The sequence below is a fragment of the Macaca fascicularis genome, chromosome 20 (assembly GCF_037993035.2).
Source record: "Macaca fascicularis isolate 582-1 chromosome 20, T2T-MFA8v1.1".
Classification (NCBI taxonomy): domain Eukaryota; kingdom Metazoa; phylum Chordata; class Mammalia; order Primates; family Cercopithecidae; genus Macaca; species Macaca fascicularis.
The window spans coordinates 23,803,696-23,826,000 of record NC_088394.1 but is presented as its reverse complement, the minus strand read 5'-3'; the positions used below and the strand labels follow the sequence as shown (position 1 = coordinate 23,826,000).

Here is a 22,305-nt window from a genome sequence, read left to right as displayed (position 1 = left end):
CTTATTTATTTACTTAAGAGATGAAGTCTCACTCTGTTGCCCCAAGCTGGAGTGAGGTGGTAAACTCCTGGGCTCAAGCAACCCTCCTACCTCGGCCTACCAAAGTACTGGGATTACAGGGGTGAGCCGCTGTACTCAGCCAGGAAACATGATTTTTTTGTAGGAAAAAAATTTCTACAATTTTGTAGGAACAACTGAACACATTTGAAGAAAACAAGCAAATATTTGGTACAGGTTGTAAACAAGAGTAGTGAAAAAAGACAGGTGTAAGAGCTGTTTCAACTGTGGAAGGCTTTATGGAGCAGTAAGAAGTTGATTTGGCTCTTGCAAAAGAGGCAAGATTTTTTAGGAGCACAGAAAGGTGTGGGCACAAGTGAAGTATGGAGACTTGTCAGCATGACAACTGCAGGGACCAGCATTGACTGGAACTGAAAAAGGGAGGGAAAATGTTGGGTAAGAATAGACAATAAATTGGCAAAAACAGGGTGAGAAGACTGTTGCGAAAATCTAAGTGAATGTGTTCCCCAAACTACCAAGGTGGCAGTGAAAAAAGAAAGCAAAGAATAAATCTGAGATAATTCAAAATATCCTAACAATTAGCTGGGGGTGGTGGTGCGTACCTGTAGTCTCAGCTACACGGGAAGCTGAGGCCCAAGAATCAACTGAGCCTAGGAGTTGGAAGCTGCAGTGAGCTATGATTGTGCCACTGCATGCCACCCTGGGCGACAGAGGGAGAAATGACAATAATGGGACAAGGGGTTAGGTGTCTCTATTTTGCTATAGGAGACAGAAAACAGAAGGCAACTTTCCTGAGGGCCTATCAGTCAGCAACACACCACAAGCCAGCCCATCCTCACACACAAGTCAGCCTATCCTCACACAGAAGCCAGCTCATCCTCAATAGAAGCCAGCCCATCCTCACACAGAAGCCAGCCCATCCTCACACAGACGCCAAATGTACGTTACAAGCTAGAAATAAAAATACACTTCACATCTTCTGCCAAAAAACATTGTTCTCCTACTTTCTCCCCTGCAGATCCCACCTTCTTCTATTTCCTTCCAGTCTTCCTCTTTTCCCATTTGATTGCCACCCCCCATTCCTTTTCTCATTTTTATCCTCCTACCTAAATTAATCACCAAAACCAGTCTAGCACTACACAACAGGAAGTCACTAGTAACCTTCAAAACTATAGAATTCACCAGACAGTAGAGATGAAAACTGAACTGGAGTAAAAATAGGTAAGGCAGTTGGAGATTTGGATCAGTTTTTCAAAAGCTTCAGCTGTAAAATGAACAGAATAGGATAAAATGAAGAAGTAAGGAAAACTAATAGTTATCTGGAAGTGGAAAGGGGTCATCGTATCGAAGGGTGGGGAAAATGCTATTTACAATAACTGACAATTATCTGCAAATACAGTAGTTAAATAAAATGGATACATCCTTAAAATGGAATATTATGCAGCTGCAAAAGAAAGGTCTCCTCTACATCCAGATGTGAAAGGATCAGGAAGGCTTAAAGTTAACTGGAAAAACAAAACAAAATCTAAGGCTCAGTGTGCTATCTTTTTGTGTTGGGAGGGATACTAATATATATATTTACATGTCCTTGTATGTACATAAAGAAATTCTGGAGATGTATACATATACAAATTAACAAAAAATATATATTTGTGACAGAGTATGACGAGAAAAGAGGACAAGAGACAGAGTGGCAGCAATGTTGTATATTTCTTAGCTTAGATTTAGCTGGCACGTCTTCCCCTTAGGAACGAACGAGAATAGCATACAAACAGACAGCAGTAAGGATCCAGATGACAGTATGGATCTCAAAAAGCGGGAAGTTGCGTTTGAAAGGGGCTTCTACTAACACCATAATTTGAGCAATAAATTATGTTAACAAAAAATTACAAACAACTGAATAAAATAAGAACCCATGGGTCCATACTGATATGAATGAATGACTGAGTGAGCGAATGGGGAGAAGTACCAAATCTTACAGTAAAATATCAACTAATGTAAGAAGAAAGGTTGACTTTAAAAATCACTATTTGGCCCTACTGATTAAGGCAAGCACATTGACGAGAAACAAGACATGTACGTACTCTCACTAAAGTATCTCCCAACAATAGTGTTATTAATTACAAGGGGAAAAATACTAACTTAACAGAGATGAAACCTGACAGAGACCACCTTACCCAAGCAGCTGAAGTTAACCATCACCAATAATGGGATAAAAGGATATCAGGCAGCTCCTGACATGATGTACTGAGAACACCCATCAGTTCTGCACTATTCCTGCCAAAACAGCATAACCTGATCAGGTCATAAGGAAATATCAGACAAATACAGACTGAGTGACATTCTACAAAGTAACTAGCCTGTATTCTTTAAAAATATCAAGGTCCTGAAGAACAGAAACTAAGAAACTTCCAGAATGCAGGACACTAAACAAACATGAAAACTAAATGCTACTTGTGATCTTGGATTGAAGACCTGACCAGGAAAAAATAAATTTTGTTTGGCTCTAAAGGGAATTATTGAGACAACTGGCAAAATTTGAGTAAGATCTGTAGATCTGCTATTAAGACTGTGCCAATGTTACCGTGCCCATTTTCATAATGGTACTGTAGTTACCAAGAAAATAACTTTGACTAAGTGTTTAGGAGTAAAGAGGTATCATGTCTGTAAGTTACTCTTAAATGGTAAAAATTAGTATGTATAAAAAACAGAGGGAATAAAGTAAATGTGATTAAATGTTAATATGTGAGAATTAAGGGTTAAGGATATTCAGAAGTTCTTTGTTCTATTCTTGCATTTCTCTACATCTGAAATTAATTCAAAATAAAAAGCTCTGCAGGGCACAGTGGCTCATGCCTGCAATTCTAGCACTTTGGGAGGCCAAGGCAGATTGCTTGGGCCCAGGAGTTCAAGACCAGCCTGGGCAACATGGCAAAATCCTCTCTCTACAAATATAAAAAAATTAAGTGGGTGTGGTGGTGCATGCCTGTAGTCCCAACTACTCAAGAGGATGAGGCAGGAAGATCATTTGAGCCTGGGAAGCAGAGGTTGCACAGTGAGTTAAGATCATTCCACACTGCGCTCCAGCCTGGGTGACAGAGTAAAGCCCTTTCTCAAAAATAATAATAATAAATTAATTAAAAGCTCAGATTGAGGAAAGTTAGTGAGTTTAGAAACTTAGAAAATAATAGATACTCCACCATAAGGACAAAAACACTTACAATTTACAAAGGATTCTGAGATATTATCCATTTTGAACTCACAATCTTGAAACATGGCACTGGTATTATTCCCCTTTGACAGTTAAAGAAACTGAGGATCAGAAAGTCCTAATGCCTTGTTAGACGGTACAAGACTGTGGTAAGGTTGACCCAAAACTCAGTCTGCTAAATCTACCCACCCAAATCCTACTTTCTTTTAAAGCTTAATTACTAGTTCCTTCATGATTCTTTCCAATCCAAACCTACCTCACCCTTGACCTCTAATTAAACAATACTCATTTTCTAATTATTTTATTTTATTTGAGACAGCATCTTGCTCTGTCACCCAGGCTGGAGTGCAATGGCTCGATCTCTGCTCACTGCCACCTCCACCTCCCTGGTTCCAGAGATTCTCCTGCCTACTTGTACAATACTCCTGAGCAGCTAGGATTACAGGTACCTGCCACCACACCCAGCTAATTTTTGAATTTTTAGTAGAGACAGGATTTCACTATGTTAGACAGGCTGGTCTCAAACTCCTGACCTCAGGTGATCCACCTGCCTCGGCCTCCTAAAGTGCTGGGATTACAGGTGTGAGCCACTGTGCCCAGACATTTTCTAATTATTTTAGATGTTAATCTCACTCTTCCAAATACGACTAATTACTGCTCTGGGGACAAAAAACAGTCCTTCTTGTACAATACTCCCTGTCGCTGGGCACTCTAATTAGATTCCAATTCCTGCTTCCTTGCCTTTACTAACACTGTAACCCCAACACGACTGCCAAAAATGCACTCTTTTAATTCTTACTCTTACCCATATGTTACTTCTCCTTTAAGGACCAGTTTAATTCCAATCTATTCAAACAAGCATTTCCTAGGCAGCATAGCATACAGTGAAAACCCCTAGGTCCAAATGTCAAATAGAAGTGGTCTTAACCTCAATTCCACCATTGCTTAAGTGTGTAACCTTAAGCAATTTATTTCTCTGAAGCCTTCATCATCTAATTTATGAGACGTCTCAAATTGGACCTCCCTCAATGGGTGGTTGTGAAGATTTAATTGGGTAACGCAGATGAAGTACTTAACAGATGCACATAAAAAGTCTACACTGGGACTAGGTGTGGTGGCTCACACCTGTAATCCCAGTGCTTTGGAAGGCCAAGGTGGTAGGATCACTTGAGGCCAGGAATTTGAGACAAACCTGGGCAACATAGCAAGATCCTCTCTCTACAAAAATTAAAAAATTAGCCAGGTACAGTGGCACATGCCTGTAGTCCCAGTTACTCAGGAGGCTGAAGCACAAGGATCACCTGAGCCCAAGAATTCAATGCTATAATGAGCCACAATCACGCCACTGTATTCCAGCCTAGGCAACAGAGCAAGAACATGTCTCCAAAAAAATAAATAAATAAAATGTAAAATGTGTACACTAATAGCTAGCCATGAGAGACTAGGTGCATAGCACTGCACTAAACTAAGGTTAGGATGCAAAGAAGGTTGCAACCAAAAGAGGAAGTGTATACAGTAGAAAATAAAACTGAATACATAAAAACAATTATTATAGCACAATGCAGAATTAGGTGGATGCAAAACCAACAGCTAAAGGTCCCAGATTGCAAACCAGAGCAAATCAGGTACCATGTACCAAAAGAGAACCAAGGTATCAAAAGATAAATCTATAGACCAATAACCCTTATGAATAGAAACATAAAACTCCTCAACAAAAGACTAACAAACCAAATCTAGCAACATACAAACAGGACTACACAAAGTAGATTTATCCCAGGAATGCAAGGTTGGTTTAACATGAAAATCAATGAAATACACCATGTTAATAGAATAAACGACAAAGCTACATGATGATTTCAAGAGACACAGAAAAAGCATCTGACAAAATCCAGTATCGTTTTGTGAGACAAAAACACTCAAAATAGAAATAAAAGAAAACTTCCTGAACCTGATAAAGGCTCACAGCTCACAATATACATAATGATAAAGACTGCATACTTTTCCTCAAGATTAGGAACAAGACAAGGATGTCTGATTTTGCCACTTCCTATTCACTGACCTGGAGGTTCCAGTCAGAAAAAAGAGAGTGCATGTGTGAGTAAGCATGCACCAAAATTGGAAAAGATGTAAAACTATCTCTATTCACAGATGACAGGCTCTTGTACACAGAAAGTCCGAATGAATCCATATAAAGACTACTAGAACTAATGAACATGTTCAGCACAGCTGCAGGACACAGTATCGACACGCAAAAATCAATTGGCTGACACACACTATAATATGGACAAATCTTGAGGACACTATGCTAAGTGAAATAAGCCAGTCACAAAAGGACAAAAACTCTGTGACTCCACTAACGAGGTATCTAGAATAATCAAATGCATAGAGACAGAAGGTGGAATGGTGGCTGCCAAGAGCTGAAGGCAATAGGTAGTTATGATTTAATGGGTACAGAGTTTCCGTTTTACAAGATGAAGAGATGCAGAGATGGATGGTGGTGATGGCTGCACAACAATGTGAATGGACTTAATGCCACCAAACTACATCATTTAAAATGGATAAGATGGTAAATTTTACGTGTTTTACAATTTTTAAAAAACATTTAAAAAACTATTGTATTTCTATACAGTAGCAGTGGACAACCCAGAAAGTAAATCAAGAAAACAATTCCATCTACAATAGCATCAAAAAGTTTTAGGAATAAATTTCACAAAAGCACAATTAAACACTGAAAACTACCTAACATCTTTGAAAGCAATTAAAGACCTAAATAAATAGAAAAAGATTCCATGTTCGTGAACTGGAAGACTTAATATTATAAAATGCAATACCGTCCACACTGGCCTACATATTCAACACTGTTCCTATCAAAATCTCAGCTGCCTTTTTGCTGAAATTGACAAGCTTATCCAAAAATTCACACAGAAATGCAACCAGAATAGTCAATGCAATCTTTAAAAAAAATTTTTTTTAAATAATTAGTCTCTGGTTATCCAGTCAATGCAGTCTTGAAGGAAGGCTCATACTGATTCCAAACTTATTACAAAGCTGAAGTAATCAAGACAGTGTGGAAGTGGCATAATGATGAACACATAGTATCAACAGAATAGAATTGAGAATCCAGAAATAATTTTTCATTTTATGATCAAGTGACCTGACTTTCAACAGCGTGCCAAGATGAAAGTCTTTCCAACAAATGAAGCTGGAATAACTGGATAGTTACGTAACAAGAATGAAGTTGGAGCCCTCATGCCATAGGCAAAACTTAACTCAAAATGAATTACAGAACTAAACGTAAGAACTAACACTATAAAATTATTAGAATACAAGTAAATCTTTGTGTCCTTGGATTTGTTGCCAACACCAGTAACAGAAAAAAAAAATGGTAAACTACATTTACAAAATAAAAAATTTCTGTGCTTCAAGGGACTCCATCAAGAAAGTGAAAAGCGACTGCGCGCAGTGGCTCATGCCGGGGATCCTAGCACTTTGGGAGGCAGAGGTGGGTGGATCATTTAAGCCCAGGAGTTCAAGGCCAGCCTGGCCAACATGGTGAAATCCTGTCTCTATTAAAAATACAAAAATTAGTCGGGTGTGGTGGTGGGTGCCTGTAATCCCAGCTACTCAGGAGGCTGAAGGAGGAGAAATGCTTGAACCTGGCAGGTGGAGTTTGTGGTGAGCTGAGATCATGCCACTGCACTCCAGCCTGGGCAACAGAGCGAGACTCTGTCTCAAAACAAACAAACAAACAAACAAAACATAATAAGTAAAAAGAAAAGCCACAAAATAGGAAAAAAATACCTGTAAATCATATATCTAATAAGGGACTTGTATCTAAGCCATATAAAGACCTTTTTCAATGACAAAAAATATCACCTAATTTAAAAATGGGAGAAGAATCTGAATGGCCATTTCTCAGATCAGATATACGAATGGCCAATAAGGACACGCAAAGATTCTAATCATAAGCCATTAGGAAAATGTAAATCAAAACCACAATGAGATACCACTTTATATCCATTAGGACGGCTAAAATCAGAAACAAGAACCCTAACAAATGCTGGCAATGGAAAGGATGTGGAGAAACCAGCGCCTCCATACATTGCTGATGAGAATGTAAAACTGTGCAGCTGCTTTGCAAACAGTCTGGCAGTTCCTCAAAAAGTTAAATAGAGGCTGAGCAACACAGTGAAACCCAGTCTCTACAAAATATACAAAAAATGAGCCAGGCGCGGTGGCATGCGCCTGCAGTCCCAGCTACCTGGGAGGCAGAGGTGGGAGGATGGCTTGAGCCTGGGAGGTGGGAGGTTGCAGTGAGCTGAGATTGCACCACTGAACTTCAGCCTGGGCAACAGAGGGAGTCCGTCTCAAAAAACAAAATGAAACAAAACAACACAAACAAAAAGTTAAACAGAGTTACCATATGACCCAGCAATTCCACCCCTAGGTACATAACCAATAGAATTGAAAATATATGTACACACAAACATTTGTACATGAATGTTCACAGCAATATTATTCATAAAAGCCCCAAAGTAAAAAACAGCCCAAATGCCCATTAACTGACAAATGGACTAACAAAATGGGCAATAGCCATACAACGAAATTTATTTGCCCATAAAAAGGAATAAAGGATATATGCGACGTGATGGACGAATCTTGAAAACATTACACTAAATAAGACAAGTCAGGTACAAAAGAATCATATAGTATGATTCCACTTAAACGAAAATAGGCAAATCCATAGTTACAATAGAATGTAGATTAGCGGTTGCCAGAGGCTGGGGGGAAGGGACAAATGGAGAGTGGCTGCTATTATGGGGTTTTTGGGTGAAGGGGTGAAAATTACAGAATTAGATGGTGGTGTTGACTGCACAACTCTGTGAATAAACTAAAAACCATTAAATCATACACTTTGTGGACTTTAAAGGGGTGAATTTTATCGTATGGGAATTTTATCTGAATAAAGCTGTTATTTAAAAGTTGAGAGAAAAATTGAAGGGTACATTCAGAGAAGGAAGAATTGGGGACAGGGTAAAAGGTGGAAGGGATAGTGCAAAATTGATAAGCTGAGAGTCACTGGGTAAGAGCTACCAAAGGTTTCTAAGAAATAGTGACAGACAGGCCTCATAAACATGGCTTGAGGACGATTAACCTGCAGCAGTGTAAAGAATGCACATTTTAAGACTCTATCTTTAAAAGGTAAGATTTTCACTATATGCCTCACATTGCAAAGGGATTCACAAGTGGAATAACATACAAAACATATTTCTCTTACATCATTTATATAGTCAATGATCAAGGAATAAATGATATTTAGAAGGACATTTAAAATCAGCACACACTTAACTAGCATTTTCTCTTGTCTGTGCACACATGTGTTTTAGGGAAACTTCAAAAGAATGGGAGAAAGAAAGGACCAAAGTCAACAAAACACAGACGTCATAACTCTAAAAATATTCAATATTATTGCAGTAAACAGCTCAATAAATGCTCCCTGACTGAAAACCACTAATAAGAACAACAAAACAACTGAGTTGGTTTAATCTTGTTTGTTATTATACAAAATCCAATCAGTCACTGTTTGCAGAAAATATCTTGTAAGGTTCAAAGTATAAAATTCCTCAACCAGGTTTCAATCTGTTTTGAACATTCCATTTAAAATGGGAAGTCAGCTGAGTCATCATCACATAATATACTACTGCTAAAAATTCAAAATGCTTTTCCCTAGTTACAAGAGTGGAAATGCTAGGATTCCTGCTTCATAGCCAACTCAAACACACAGAGTATGCAAATCATTTTTAAAATAAGACATCTTAAATAGGAAATTTAAACTATATTTATTTTCATGGGTGGTTTTTTTGTAAGATGGAAAGAAGCTATGCCTTAGTCGAATATTACTTCCTTTTGAATCTCAAACATCTTCCTCTTATTGATACTATTCAGCTCCTCTGACAACCTCCTCATAACAAAGCAGTTTCTTAATCTTTGAGGAGTAATGACCCTTTGAGATCCAATGAGCACTAAGGACTGTATCTGCTTTTGTTGTGTTTTTTTTTTTTTATTTTTATTTTAGCATACATTCAATTTTGCGAAATACTTCATTATACCTGTGGTCCCTCTGTGGAATCGGGATGAGAACCCTTGGTCTGGTGGCACCGTGCCCCTCTAATTTCAATGAGGCATTCTTTCAAGAAGGTGTATTACAAGCCCAGCCCCAATGTTTCATTTTCCTACCAGGGTTATCAGTTCATCACTGGTCAAAGCTGAAAACAAGCAACTTCTATGTCCCACAGTAAGGGAGCTACCTTCAGCATAAATCTTCATAAAAGCAGTAATCATTATGGTCGATCGATTTAAATACAAAGGCTTGTAATTACTGTATCCTCAAATATTTAAAATTACACCTCAGTTTAAACCAACTGTTCGGCATTTCCCAAAATGAAAGAAACACCAAGTCAGTGTAGAAGTGAGAGTACTGGATAACCTTTCGGTTAATTTACTTCAAAATGCTGTGGTGAGGGAATACTGAATCATCACCTATGGGATACTCCTGCCAAAAAGGGTCAACCTGAACCTTATCATACAGACAAGACCCAAAAAATGCAAATTTCAGTCTGCAAAAACTACTAGACTGGACTATTTCAAAATGGCATTGTCATGAGAGAAGCAGAAAAGGGCAGGAAAATGCTCCTAATGTAAGAGAAACTTCAGACACAACTAAATGCAACCCAGGATGCAGGAACTGAGTGAAAGAACAAATATAACTTAAAAAAAAAAATTGAGAAAATTGGGAAACTCTGAATAGGGACCAGACAGTATTGTAAAGTTAAACTTCCTGTGGGTGATCACTTGATTGCTGTTAGGATGCCCTTATTCTGTGAGATACCTACTGCCATATTTTGGTGTGCAATGTCATGATAGAACAAATGTAGCAAAATACTAATAATCATTAAAACTAGGTAAAGAGACAAAAGTATTTGTTGCAACATTTTTGCAATTCTGCTTAAGGTTAGAATGATTATTTATTTATTTATTTGAGACACAGTTTTGCTTTTGTGCCCAGGTTAGGCTGGAGTGCAATGGCGCAATTTTGGCTCACTGCAACCCCCGCCTCCCAGGTTCAAGCGATTCTCCTCCCTCGCCCTCCCAAGTAGCTGGGATTACAGGCATGTGCCACCATGCCAGGCTAATTTTTGTATTTTTTTTTTTTTTTTGAGGCCGAGTCTCGCTCTGTCGCCCAGGCTGGAGTGCAGTGGCGCGATCTCGGCTCACTGCAAGCTTGCCTCCCGGGTTCCCGCCATTCTCCTGCCTCAGCCTCCCGAGTAGCTGGGACTACAGGCACCGCCACCACGCCCGGCTAATTTTTTTGTATTTTTAGTAGAGACGGGGTTTCATTGTGTTAGCCAGGATGGTCTCGATCTCCTGACCTCGTGATCCGCCCGTCTCGGCCTCCCAAAGTGCTGGGATTACAGGCTTGAGCCACCGCGCCCGGCCTAATTTTTGTATTTTTAGTAAAGATGGGGTTTCACTATGTTGGTCAGGCTGGTGTCGAACTAACTCCTGACCTCCAGTGATCCGCTCACCTCGGCCTCCCAAAGTGCTGGGATTACAGGCATGAGTCACCGTGCCCCGCCGATTTTTTAAAATTTTTAAATGAGATAGGGATTTCTGTTTTTTCAGTGAAAGACTTAATCATGCATTAGTCTGAACAGAATACATACAATGCATACTATTTTAGTCTTTCCAATCACAGGCAGTATTTTTGCAGTTATCACTAAAATTGTAAAGATGTTTTACAATTTATACTTTCAGACATTTCAGACGCCAGAAATCAAAAGAGCTTACAGAATGGCATTCTTTTTATGTTTATATTCAAATTTTCCACAGAGGGTTATTATACATTTTTAAATTAAGCTTACAGTTTGAGATTAATTTATTCTATCAAGTGATTTACCACCTATTTGCCAAATTAAGCTAGGAAAAAACCATATTAGGTTTGTGCATTAAAAATGGGCAAAAACCACAATTAACTTTTGCACTAACCGATAGCAATATGCATGTGCTGGCCTGCAAACCATATCACAGCAAAGCAAAAGAAAAGCGTAATCAAATCAGATTTTTTTTTTTTTTTTCAGACAAAGGTTGATGAATTGCATGAGTGGGATCCACCTTAGCTACAGAGACCTAATGCCTTGGGGTTTTACTCCTGCTGTCCTAGTCATTTCTTTTCTTTCTTTCAAAACGGAGTTTCACTCTGTTGCAGAGGCTGGAGTGCAATGGCACAATCTCGGCTCACTGCAACCTCCACCACTCAGGTTCAGATTCTCCTGTCTTAGCCTCCCAAGTAGCTGGGATTACAGGTGCATGCCACCACGCCTGGCTAATTTTTGTATTTTTAGTAGAGATGGGATCTCACCATGTTGGCCAAGCTGGTCTTGAATTCCTGACCTCAAATGATCCACCTGCCTCGGCTCCCAAAGTGCTGGGACCGCACATGGCCTGTCCTAGTCATTTCTAATATAGCATTTGTCCCAGGCAAAAGCATCTCAGACAAGTGTCCCAGTTTAGATGCAACATTATATGGTATATAGCACCTTTAACAACTTTTGTTGTATGGTGACATACAGTTGGTTTATGGGGGGGACAAATCAATATAACATGAAGTTAACTTCTACTTTAAACACATTTAGTACATGACAGTAAAGTCATCGCAATGAACATAACATATTGAGATAATGGCTTTCACTCTTTTAGGAAAAAAAAGGACAAAACAAAATTATATTTTATCTATTGTGCAATATAAAATAAAATACTGCACAATGGGAATAATGCTAGAATTAGAGTCAAAAGGCCTGTTTAAATCCCAGCTCTGTCACTTGATAGAGAGTATAAACTTGTGTTAAGTTACTGAATCTGTTTCAACCATAGCTTTCTCACTTGAGAAATGAAGAAGTGAGAATGCTGGCTGATCTCCATCTAAAGTCACAGTCCAGCTCTAAATATTCAATGATTCTATGATCCTGGCCTCCAAAATATTTTTTCAGACTAGACCAGTTGAGTTCTACTGGTCTAGACCAGTACTGACAGATTTTTTTTTTTAATTTGCAAAATGCAACTTAGCATCTTCTCTCCCCGAACTCCTATTTCTGCTCTGACTTCTATTCTGTTCAGAGGTTGGGTCAAACTCTCATTCACCCAAGATGAAGGTCCCTATGTATTTTTAACTCCTCTGACACCTAATCAGCTGTCAAATCCCAGATTCTTAACTTCCTCAGTATCTTATACACTCATCTTTTTTTCCTTTCTCTCTTTTTTTTTTCTTTATTTTTAGACAGAGTTTCACTCTGTTGCCCAGGCTGGAATGCAGTGGCACAAACTCAGCTCACTGCAGCCTCAAACTCCTGGGCTCAAGCAACTTCCCACCTCAGCCTCCCAAGTAGCTGGGACTACAGGTGCACACCACCACACCCAGTTAATTTTTAAAATTTTTTTTTGTAGAGGCAGGGTCTATCATGTTGCACAGGCTGGTCTCAAACTCCTGGGCTCAATCCTCCTGCCTTGGCCTCCCGAAGTGCTGGGATTACAGGTGTCAGCCACTGGGTCCAGCCTCGCTCACCTCTCTTTGCCACCACTTCAATTCAGGCCTCCATTGCCTCTTGCCTAGATCACTAGTTTTCTCCCATAAATACACCTGGTTAGTAATTCCAGACGAGAAGATTATTCTATCACATCAGTACCCAACAAAAAGCATGCAATAGCTCCCATACCTAAAAATTTATGCACAAGTTCCTCAACCTGACATTCAAGAACCTCTACATCTGGCCTCAACCAGTTTGCTACAAATACCTTATATAACCTGAACTACACACTGCAATATCAAAATCTCCTATACTTTCTGGATTTTTGTGTCCTTACTTCTTCTGTTGTTCTTACAGTGCCCTTTTCTCTGCCTTTCAAAATTGATTCTTCAAAGTTCAGTTATAATGGTATCGCCCTCACGTAGACATTATGGTTCCCATGATACGAACAGAATGTGACAATTTTAATGGCCAACTGTGAATTTTAAAATACAGTTTATCTATGATAGTAAACTACATTTATTACTTGTGCCAATTTTTTTTTTTTTTTTTTTTTTTGAGACGGAGTCTCACGCTGTTGCCCAGGCTGGAGTGCAGTGGCGCGATCTCGGCTCACTGCAAGCTCCGCCTCCCGGGTTCACGCCATTCTCCTGCCTCAGCCTCCTGAGTAGCTAGGACTACAGGCGCCCGCCACCGCGCCCGGCTAATTTTTTTTTGTATTTTTAGTAGAGACGGGGTTTCACTGTGGTCTCGATCTCCTGACCTTGTGATCCGCCCGCCTCGGCCTCCCAAAGTGCTGGGATTACAGGCTTGAGCGACCGCGCCCGGCCTACTTGTGCCAATGTTTAACTGGCACTTGCTACCAGCAGGCACACGGTCTTGAGGATTTGCAGCTTAGTAGAGTAAAAGGAGAATGGCAACACATCTTTGACATTCAGAAACCAGAGCTTCCAAACTGAGGATCTACATGATAGGGTCTGGGCTTCCATGTTAATAAAAATTTTTTTTTTTTTTCTTTTTTCAGACAGTTTCACTCTGTCGAGCAGGCTGGAGTGCAGTGGCACGATCTAGGCTCTCTGCCTCCCGGGTTCAAGTGATTCTCCTGCCTCTGCCTCCCGAGTAGATGGGATTACAGGCGCACGCCACCATGCCCAACTAATTTTTGTATTTTTAGTAGAAATGGGGTTTCACTATGTTGGCCAGGCTGGTCTCGAACTCCTGACCTCAAGCAATCCACCTGCCTCAGCCTCCCAGAGTGCTGGGATTATAGGTGTAAGCCACAGCATTTGGCCAAAAGATGTTTAAATTAACTCAACATCTAAAAGTCGGGGGCTTTCACATTACAATTCCTAATGAAGATCTAGAGCAGTGGTTCTCAGCCAGGGTCGATTTTTGCGCCACACCCAGGGACATCTAGCAATATCTGAAAGCATTTTTGATTGTCACAATTGGGCAGGGTGTGCTACTGCGGATGCTGAACACCCTGTGATGCACAGAACAACCCTCACAATAGTAAATTATCTGGTCCAAAATGTCAAGTGCTCAGATTAAGAAACGGATCTAGAAGTACTGCATGCATCTGTGGGTTCTGCCTGCCAAAAGAAATTTTCCAATTTTTCAAGTTCGAAGCCTAAAAAGTTACTCCAATTACCAGTGATATGGTCTCCTCCAAGTTACTTAACCACCTTATACCTCAAATTCTACATCTGTAAAATGGAGATACTACTACTACCTACCTCACAGGGTTTTCCAAGGATCAGATGAGTCCATGTAAAATCTTAGGAAAACTGTGCCAGGCACATAGTAAGCAATCAATAAATTTAACTACTTACTTCCCTGGCTTAGTGCCCAGTCCCGCATTTGAAATATCGAAAATGCTCAAAAAATGGTTACTCAATGAATACAATGCCTTGATTTCCCGGGGAGAGCACTAATGGGTAAAGACAGATACATACTTTTTTGTGAAAAAGCAAACACAGCTAAAGATGGAGTTAAAGGAAGCATCTGCCCACTTAATCACTTCTCTCCTTCCTCAGAACACTTTTAACCTGCACGAAATGCTCCCCCTCATTGGATCCTTAGTACACATTGCCTTACAATCTCTTTGATATTTGTTTTTCCTTTAATGCCTTCTGACCAACTGAATATCCTCAAGCACATGAATGGGCTGGTATCTTTTGATTCCTCCGTCATCTACCTAGTATTACTGTTATTTATGCACTTACGATAGTCTTTCTATTAGACTGTACATGCCCTCTGTGGACATGGACAGCACTTTACTCCTTTTTATGTAACCCAAAAGGCCTAACAGACCTCAGCAACTGGCTGGCCCAAGCCGCTCGTTTTACAGACTGGACAGAGAGAGGCTAAGTGACTTGCCAAGAGTCAAGGTCATATTGCAAGTAGCAGAGCTGGAATTCAAACTCTGATAAATAGCCAACCTAGAGACTCGAGTTCTACCTAATATTAAAATTATACCTGTGGTACAGACAATTTTTAATCAAGTACTAGAGCACCTTCATAGGAATTAAACTGATATAGTTACCTGACAAAACAAAAATGGAAGGAGAAATAGACCTCTAAGCTCTGTTCTGCTGATACTACACTTTAATGGCTCAACCTGTTTTCTTTAATGTTTCCGTATCTTAATATTTCTTTACTAGATTTTGACAATAAAATTTATGTAAATATACCACAAATAGTCAGTGATGTCAGACTTAATTTCCTTTAAATGATCCCATAATTATTTTGAGTAACAGAGAATCCCTTACTGGGTAAACCAATGATGCCTATCCTTCACCATCTGAATATATTCTTTAACGATCACCTGAACAGATTAGTATCTTATGAAACTCAATAGGCCAGCAATTTGGAACAATTCTACACAGTGCAAAATATTCAGACGATTTGAAATGTGAGTGTTAAAAACCCCAACGTAAACCTAAAACCTGCAATAATCAAGAGCAAACCACATTAAAACCTGAGATAACAGAAATTTTATTTTATTCTCCACAAGTGAAAAAAAAATAAGAAAAAAAAAGTTATTCACGGATTTGGTTAACTGGCTAAGTTTCCCGAGTGTCCCAATATGATGCAAAAGAAAAAGGTGAATAAGAAAGGAAAAGACGGCAGGAAAGAAAATGAATGTGAAAAGGAGTTAAATACAGTACAATTCCTTGATGCTTAAGCAATTACAGCTCAATGAAGCTAAATATTTCCATTCCATAAAGACCTCGTTTTAAAAAAAAAAAACAAAAATCCTCCCTTAGCGGTGATGCAAAAGCAGCAGGGCCCAAGAGGGCCCAACAGGAACGATAACCTCTTCTGGAGAAAAGATTTTTAATTATTTTACCAGCTGATAAAAAGAGCACACACCGAACACTGACAGAAATGGAGTTTCAAAGGAAAACAAAACGCAGCTTATGCTTGGTAAAGTTCAAGGGCAAAACTGTTTCCAATGCAACAGAATCCGCCTGACTACAATGTGTTGGGGGGGGTGGGGGGAAGAAAATGCGAACACATAGTATCTTTTTATAAAGGCAACAATTTGAACTACAAAGTAATAACGGGGAAGCCAAAACAGTTTGACAGCCCGCCATAAGGGCCGCCTCAATCATGAGTCACACAATGCCTGCAACCATTTACAATAGTAATTAATGCACAAGTCCCCTAATTAAATTCTAAAAGGGTAAGAATGCTTTAACTAAGTTTACAAGAATTGCTTTGCGCTTTTTTTTTTTTTTTTTTAAAGAAAGAAACACGCGTAATTACGCATCTCCCCGCAATCCCCTCCAGTATTCCCTCCAGGCCGCTTCTCCCGAATGTCTGCTCTCTGGGTACGGAAGAAAATGACACGGGGGAACTTCTCAACCCAGAAAGGGCGAATCGGAGTAGAAATACACGATTATCATGGGGCGGGAGATGGAAAGCTCGCCCATCTTACCTGCTAAGATTTCTTTCTACGTCTTTGGTAGCTTTAGCTTCCAATTCTCTGAAACAAAAAACAAAAACAAAAACAAAACAAAAACACACACACAAAAACGAGATGCGCGTGAAAACGGAGCTGCTGCGGCAGAGGCTCGCGCCGGGGCCGGATGGGGGAGGGGAGGGGACGGGGGGGAGGGGGACTCACAAAGCTGCGGGGCTGCAGCCCGGACTGCGGTCCGGCGGCGCGGGCGAGGCGCAAAACCCGGCCCGACCCCTGCGGCGCGGCGCGGCGCAGTGAGGCTCCCCCGGGCCGCCCGCCCGGCCTCCGCAGCAACGTAGCCTGCGCCCTCCCGCCGAGGCCCTAAGTCTCGGGGACGCCCGGCGCCGCCGCCTCCGCCGCCACCGCCGCGGTTGCGGGCCCTGCGGCAGCGCCCGCGGCTCCTCCCGCCCGGAGGGAGGCCCTCGTTCCGCTCACCTCATGTGTGTAAAGTGCACGAGCAAGTGGGGCGCGGCGAAGGAGGCTCGCGAGCCTCAAGCCCTCCGCAGCGCCGCGGGGAGAGGCCCGAGCCGCTGCACCAGCGCCATTTTCTACACCGACCCGCTGCCGCCGCCGCCGACACCGCCGCCGCCGCAGGCCCCAGACCGGAAGTGAATGCCCCACTCGGCAACCCCTTCCGGGGGCGCCGCGGCCACTGGCCCCCCAAGATGGAGGCCCTAGCAACTGGACCCGCAGACGGGGCAGGTCCTTGGCAACCGCTCTGGCGTGGCACGCTGCACCCAGCCGGACCTCCCTGGGGGTCACAGCCTCCGAGGCGCCCCGCGGAGTGGCTGGGGGCCCTGCGGAGCCCCGAGCCCAACCTTTTTCGGTGCGGCCGGCTCCGGTCTGACCGAGAAGGAGGGGAGTCCCTCCCCTCCTCCTTCTTTGCTGCGACACAAGTTTCCTACCCGCCGCCCGGCCCCTCCCCCACTGACACACGCCAAAAAAAAAAAAAACAATTGCCTAAAACGCAAATCCTACCCCAACCTCAGCCTGATGAGCCCGCGCTGCTTTTGAATTCAGCCACTTATAATTATTTTTGACCTTGGGTCAGTTATTTAACCTCTCTGCTTCTCTTTTCCTCCTCAGGTAAAGAATGCATACCTGAGGCGGGTTGTGAGGCTTAAAAGCGATTTTTATCCACCGACCTTTGACTCAGCAGTTCCGCCTGCACGGATTTTCTGCTCAGGAAATAATTCTGGGTATCTGCAAATATTTCACCATCGAGATACTAAGCTGTGGTATTGATGATGGTGAAAAATTGTAAACAGCCAAAATGTCCAGCGCTACTAGATGGCTTCGAAGACAGCTACTGGCATGTATTAAGACACTGTAAAAATGATGTGGAGGAATAATCCCGGCATGAGGGAAATGGTTGCAATAGAATAAGTGAAAAAGCAGGTTCCAAAGTAGCTCACACAGTAAGAAACACCTTAGTGCAGACACAATAAGATACATACATGTAGATACACTACGATATGTATATATGTAGACACAGATGCATATGTGTACATTAAAAGTATACATGTATACCTACATGTAGATAAAATAAGACATACATATCTGCAGGTAGATACAATATGTAATACATGTAGATACCGTAAGATACATATTTTCACTTGCATGTGTTCTTTCCAACCTTTCATCATGCTTTTTCTTCTAATTTAAAGATAATTCCTCCTCTGTGCTTAAAATCTATAACCTTTATACTTTCTCAGAAACCCCACTCTGGATCATCCCATTCTCCTTTTTCTAACCTAAGTCCTTCAACTGGCTTTATTTTTTTATTTTTATTTTATTATTATTATTATTTTTTTTAAGACAGAGTCTCGCTCTGTCTCTCAGGCTGGAGTGCAGTGGCGCGATCTCCGCTCACCGCAACCTCCGCCTCCCGGGTTCAAGCAATTCTTCTGCCTCAGCCTCCTGAGTAGCTGGGATTACAGACGCGCACCACTGCACCGGGCTAATTTTTGTATTTTTAGTGATGACGGGGTTTTGCCATGTTGGCCAGGCTGGTCTTGAACTCCTGACCTCGGGTGATCGCCCAGCCTCAACTGGCTTTACAACATGCTTGAATCTCTCCCATTAAAACAAACAAAACTTCCTTAGACATACTGGGTTCCTATCCTCTCGGAGAGGATAAGCTAGTGAGTGAATGCACAGTCATGAAACATATGCACCAAAATGTTAACTGATGATGACTTTTTTCCTTTTCTTCTTTTACTGTATCTGTTTTGTTGTGTTTTGCAATGAGCATATAAAAAACACTTTTTTAAAAAAAAATCAGGTTTACAAAATGTAAAACGTAGTGGGCACCGAATAAATGCTAGTGACTTTCCTTTTCCCGCTATCATCCCTGAGGTTCACTTACCTATACTCATATTTGTTTTTCTTTCATAATCCTTTCCACTTAAAATGTTTAAAAAGTTACTACGGTATTTCATTAGGAGTTTAAAAATATGAACATATACTTATGGCACAATATGCTTTCGTACCAGGTTTAGGAATAATTTTTCACAACAGCATAAGGCAATGAAAACAGTCATGTTTATCAACATTTGCACAGCTGTTGATATTGGCTGATTTTTTTATTAGACTTTTTTAGGTTTTAATAACTCAGTGATTCTTAATTGGGACAATGTTGCCCCCATCCCTACCCCTGGGGACATTTAGCAATGAACTTTTTGGTTGTCACACTGGCTGCTACCGATTGGTATCTAATAGCTACAGACCAGGGATTCTGTTAAATATTCTACGATGCGTAGGACAGTCCCCTACAACACTGGAGTATCTGAACCAAAATGCCAATAGCACCAAGGTTGAGAAAGCCTGGAACTAATTCCCAGCTCCAGAGAAGCTAATAAGATGTGATTTCTTGGCCTGGTGCAGTGGCTCACGCACTTTGGGAGGCCGAAGTGGGCGGATCATCTGAGACCAGCCTGGCCGACATGATGAAACCTGGCCTCTACTAAAAATAAAAACTTAGCCAGGCATACTGACGCATGCCTATAATCCCAGCTAATCGGGAGGCTGAGGCAGGAGAATCGCTTGAACCCAGGAGGCAGAGGTTGCAGTGAGCTGAGATCACGCCATTGCACTCCAGCCTGGGCAACAAGAGTGAAACTCTGTCTTAGGGGGAAAAAAAATGATGTGATTTCCAGAAGGTTTGTCGACAGTGATTGGACATCCCATCTGAGCCTTCCTGGGCTGCGGTGTAGAGTGTTCTATATGAGGTCATGCTAGTCACTTTTAAATTATCTCTTACTTAAACTTGGTGCATACATCAAAAAAAAAAATGACAATATGAGATCAACACTGATTCCTTATGTGGGACCCATTAAGGGATCTTTTCCTGTTACTATCTTTTCTTTTTACTAAATAATCATTCTCTCTACTGAGTATTTCCCATCACCATACAAACTCATTAAAAAGTAAAAAGCCCAAACCTCCCTTGATGCATCGTTCCTCTCCAGCTCCGTTTTTCTGCTCTTGTTCCCAACAATGCTTTCTTGGGAAAGTGTTCAGCACAAGCACCTTCACTGGCTCTCCTCCGTCTCCCAGCAATCTTTAACCTGATATCCCCATCCCTCCTCCAAAACTGCTCTTATGAAGGTCGCAAGTGACTTTGAGGGTACCAGACTCAATGGAAATATGTCTGTCTTCATCTTGATTTACTTCTTAGCTACATTTGCCACAACCTAACCCTCCCTCCTTCTTAAGAGAATCTCTTTGGTAGGCCATCTTAACATTATATTCTTCTGGAGTTCTTTTTACCTTTCTAGCCTTTTCTTTTCTTTTTTTGGTATGTTTTGCTAGCATCTTCTGTTTTATATCAAATAAATGTTGGAGATCCCCCCACTCCCAAGGCTTTGTTCCAGACTTCTGTCCTTCCCCCTTCTCTACTGTCTCTTTAGGATGGGTAATCTCATTTATTCTGTTGTATTTAACTACTCTCTGAATGCAGATGACTTGAAAATTTAAACCTTAACCCTTGTCTCACCTGTGTACCCTTGAATGCCAAAATGACAATTCATTCACACAATATTTATTGAGCACCTACTATGTGCGTGCCAGGCACTGTGCTAGGACTGCCTTCAACGCAGACAGATTTTTTTTTTTTTTGAGACGAAGTCTCGCTCTGTCGCCCAGGCAGGAGTGCAGTGGTGCAATCTCGGCTCACTGCAAGCTCCGCCTCCTGAGTTCACACCATTCTCCTGCCTCAGTCTCCGGAGTAGCTGGGACTACGGGTGCCCGCCACCATGCCCGGCTGATTTTTTGTATTTTTGGTAGAGAAAGGGTTTCACTGTGTTAGCCAAGATGGTCTCAATCTCCTGACCTTGTGATTCGCCCGCCTCAGCCTCCCAAAGTGCTGGGATTACAGGTGTGAGCCACCACGCCCAGTCTTTTTTTTTTTTTGTTTAGACATAGTCTCATTCCATCACCCAGGCTGGAGTGCAGTGGCATGATCTCAGATCACTGCAATCTCTGTCCCCTGGGTTCAAGCGACTCCCTTGCTTCAGCCTCTTCAGTAGCTAGGATTACAGACTGTGCCACCACATCTGGCTAATTTTTGTATTTTTAGTAGAGACGGGGTTTTTACCATGTTGGCTAGGTTGGTCTCAAACTCCTGACCTCAAGTGATTCATCTGCTTCGGCCTCCCAAAGTGCTGGGATTACAGGCATGAGCCACTGTGCCTGGCCGATTTTTTTTTTTTCTTAAGCAAACAAAAAGTGTATAATTACAAACTATGGCAAGTGCACAGAAGGATAGGAATGTTGCTCTAAGAAAGTGTAAAACAAGGGAACACCACATTGACTATGCAACAAAGAACGTTTCTTTGAAAATGTAAAGCTTCACCTGAGAATGGAGAGAGGAGCTGGGGAGCAGCAGAGGAGCGGGTCTGAGGCTGGAGGGTTACGTTTATGGTTACATTTGTGGGTTATCAGTGTGGAGGGAAACAGGCTTCATACTGTATTTGGCTTTGAATCTGCCTGACCGAGGCAAATGGATTGCTGGAGCTCAGGAGTTCGAGATCAGCCTGGGCAACATGGCAAAACCTCATCTCTACTAAAAATACAAAAATTAACCAGGTGGGGTGGTGTGCATCTGTAATCCCAGCTGCTGGGATTACAGAGCCTGGGCCGGGGGGTAGGTTGCAGTAAGCCAAGATAATGCCACTGTACTCCAGTCTGGGTGACAGAGTGAGACCTTTTCTCAATAAATAAATGAATCTGCTAATGTTGTCATTTTCATTTTACTTGCATCAATCCATTAGGAATGGAACCAGAAACAAGGTCCTATAAAGAGAAACAGGCTGTACAAATTTAATTTTAAATAAGCCCTTTTTCTCCATTTGTCTTTGTTCCTATGGCTTTTGAAGTTATCAGGACATAAATGTTCTCTAACTTCTCCTCCTTCTCTTACTGAGAAGGGCAAATGATGAGTCTAATACTTTGGAAATTACGTACTTGAAAGAAAAGATTTTGTTTTCCTCCCAAGGCTTTACCAAACACCATTGTGAGATATATAA

At 41.4% G+C, this 22,305-nt stretch overlaps 1 protein-coding gene across 31 annotated transcripts in view; it reads right to left on the bottom strand.

Annotated features, from left to right (window-relative positions):
* TNRC6A (trinucleotide repeat containing adaptor 6A) overlaps positions 1-22,305 on the bottom strand; it is a 214,554-nt gene that overhangs the window by 84,872 nt on the left and 107,377 nt on the right. For 25 of the 31 annotated variants that reach the window (XM_074028168.1, XM_074028186.1, XM_005591480.4 and 22 more), the window contains exons 1-2: positions 17,213-17,387; positions 16,754-16,801 (exon numbers count right to left, since the gene is read on the bottom strand). The exons of 5 other annotated variants lie outside the window; for them this stretch is intronic. Coding sequence is in view for 9 of the 26 variants with exons in the window: in XM_005591480.4 (XP_005591537.2) it covers positions 16,754-16,801; positions 17,213-17,217 (53 nt within the window). In the remaining 17 variants the exon portion in view is untranslated. Of the gene's footprint in view, positions 1-16,753; positions 16,802-17,212; positions 17,388-22,305 lie in introns of those variants that run through there. One more of the 31 variants, XM_074028189.1, reaches the window with a different exon arrangement.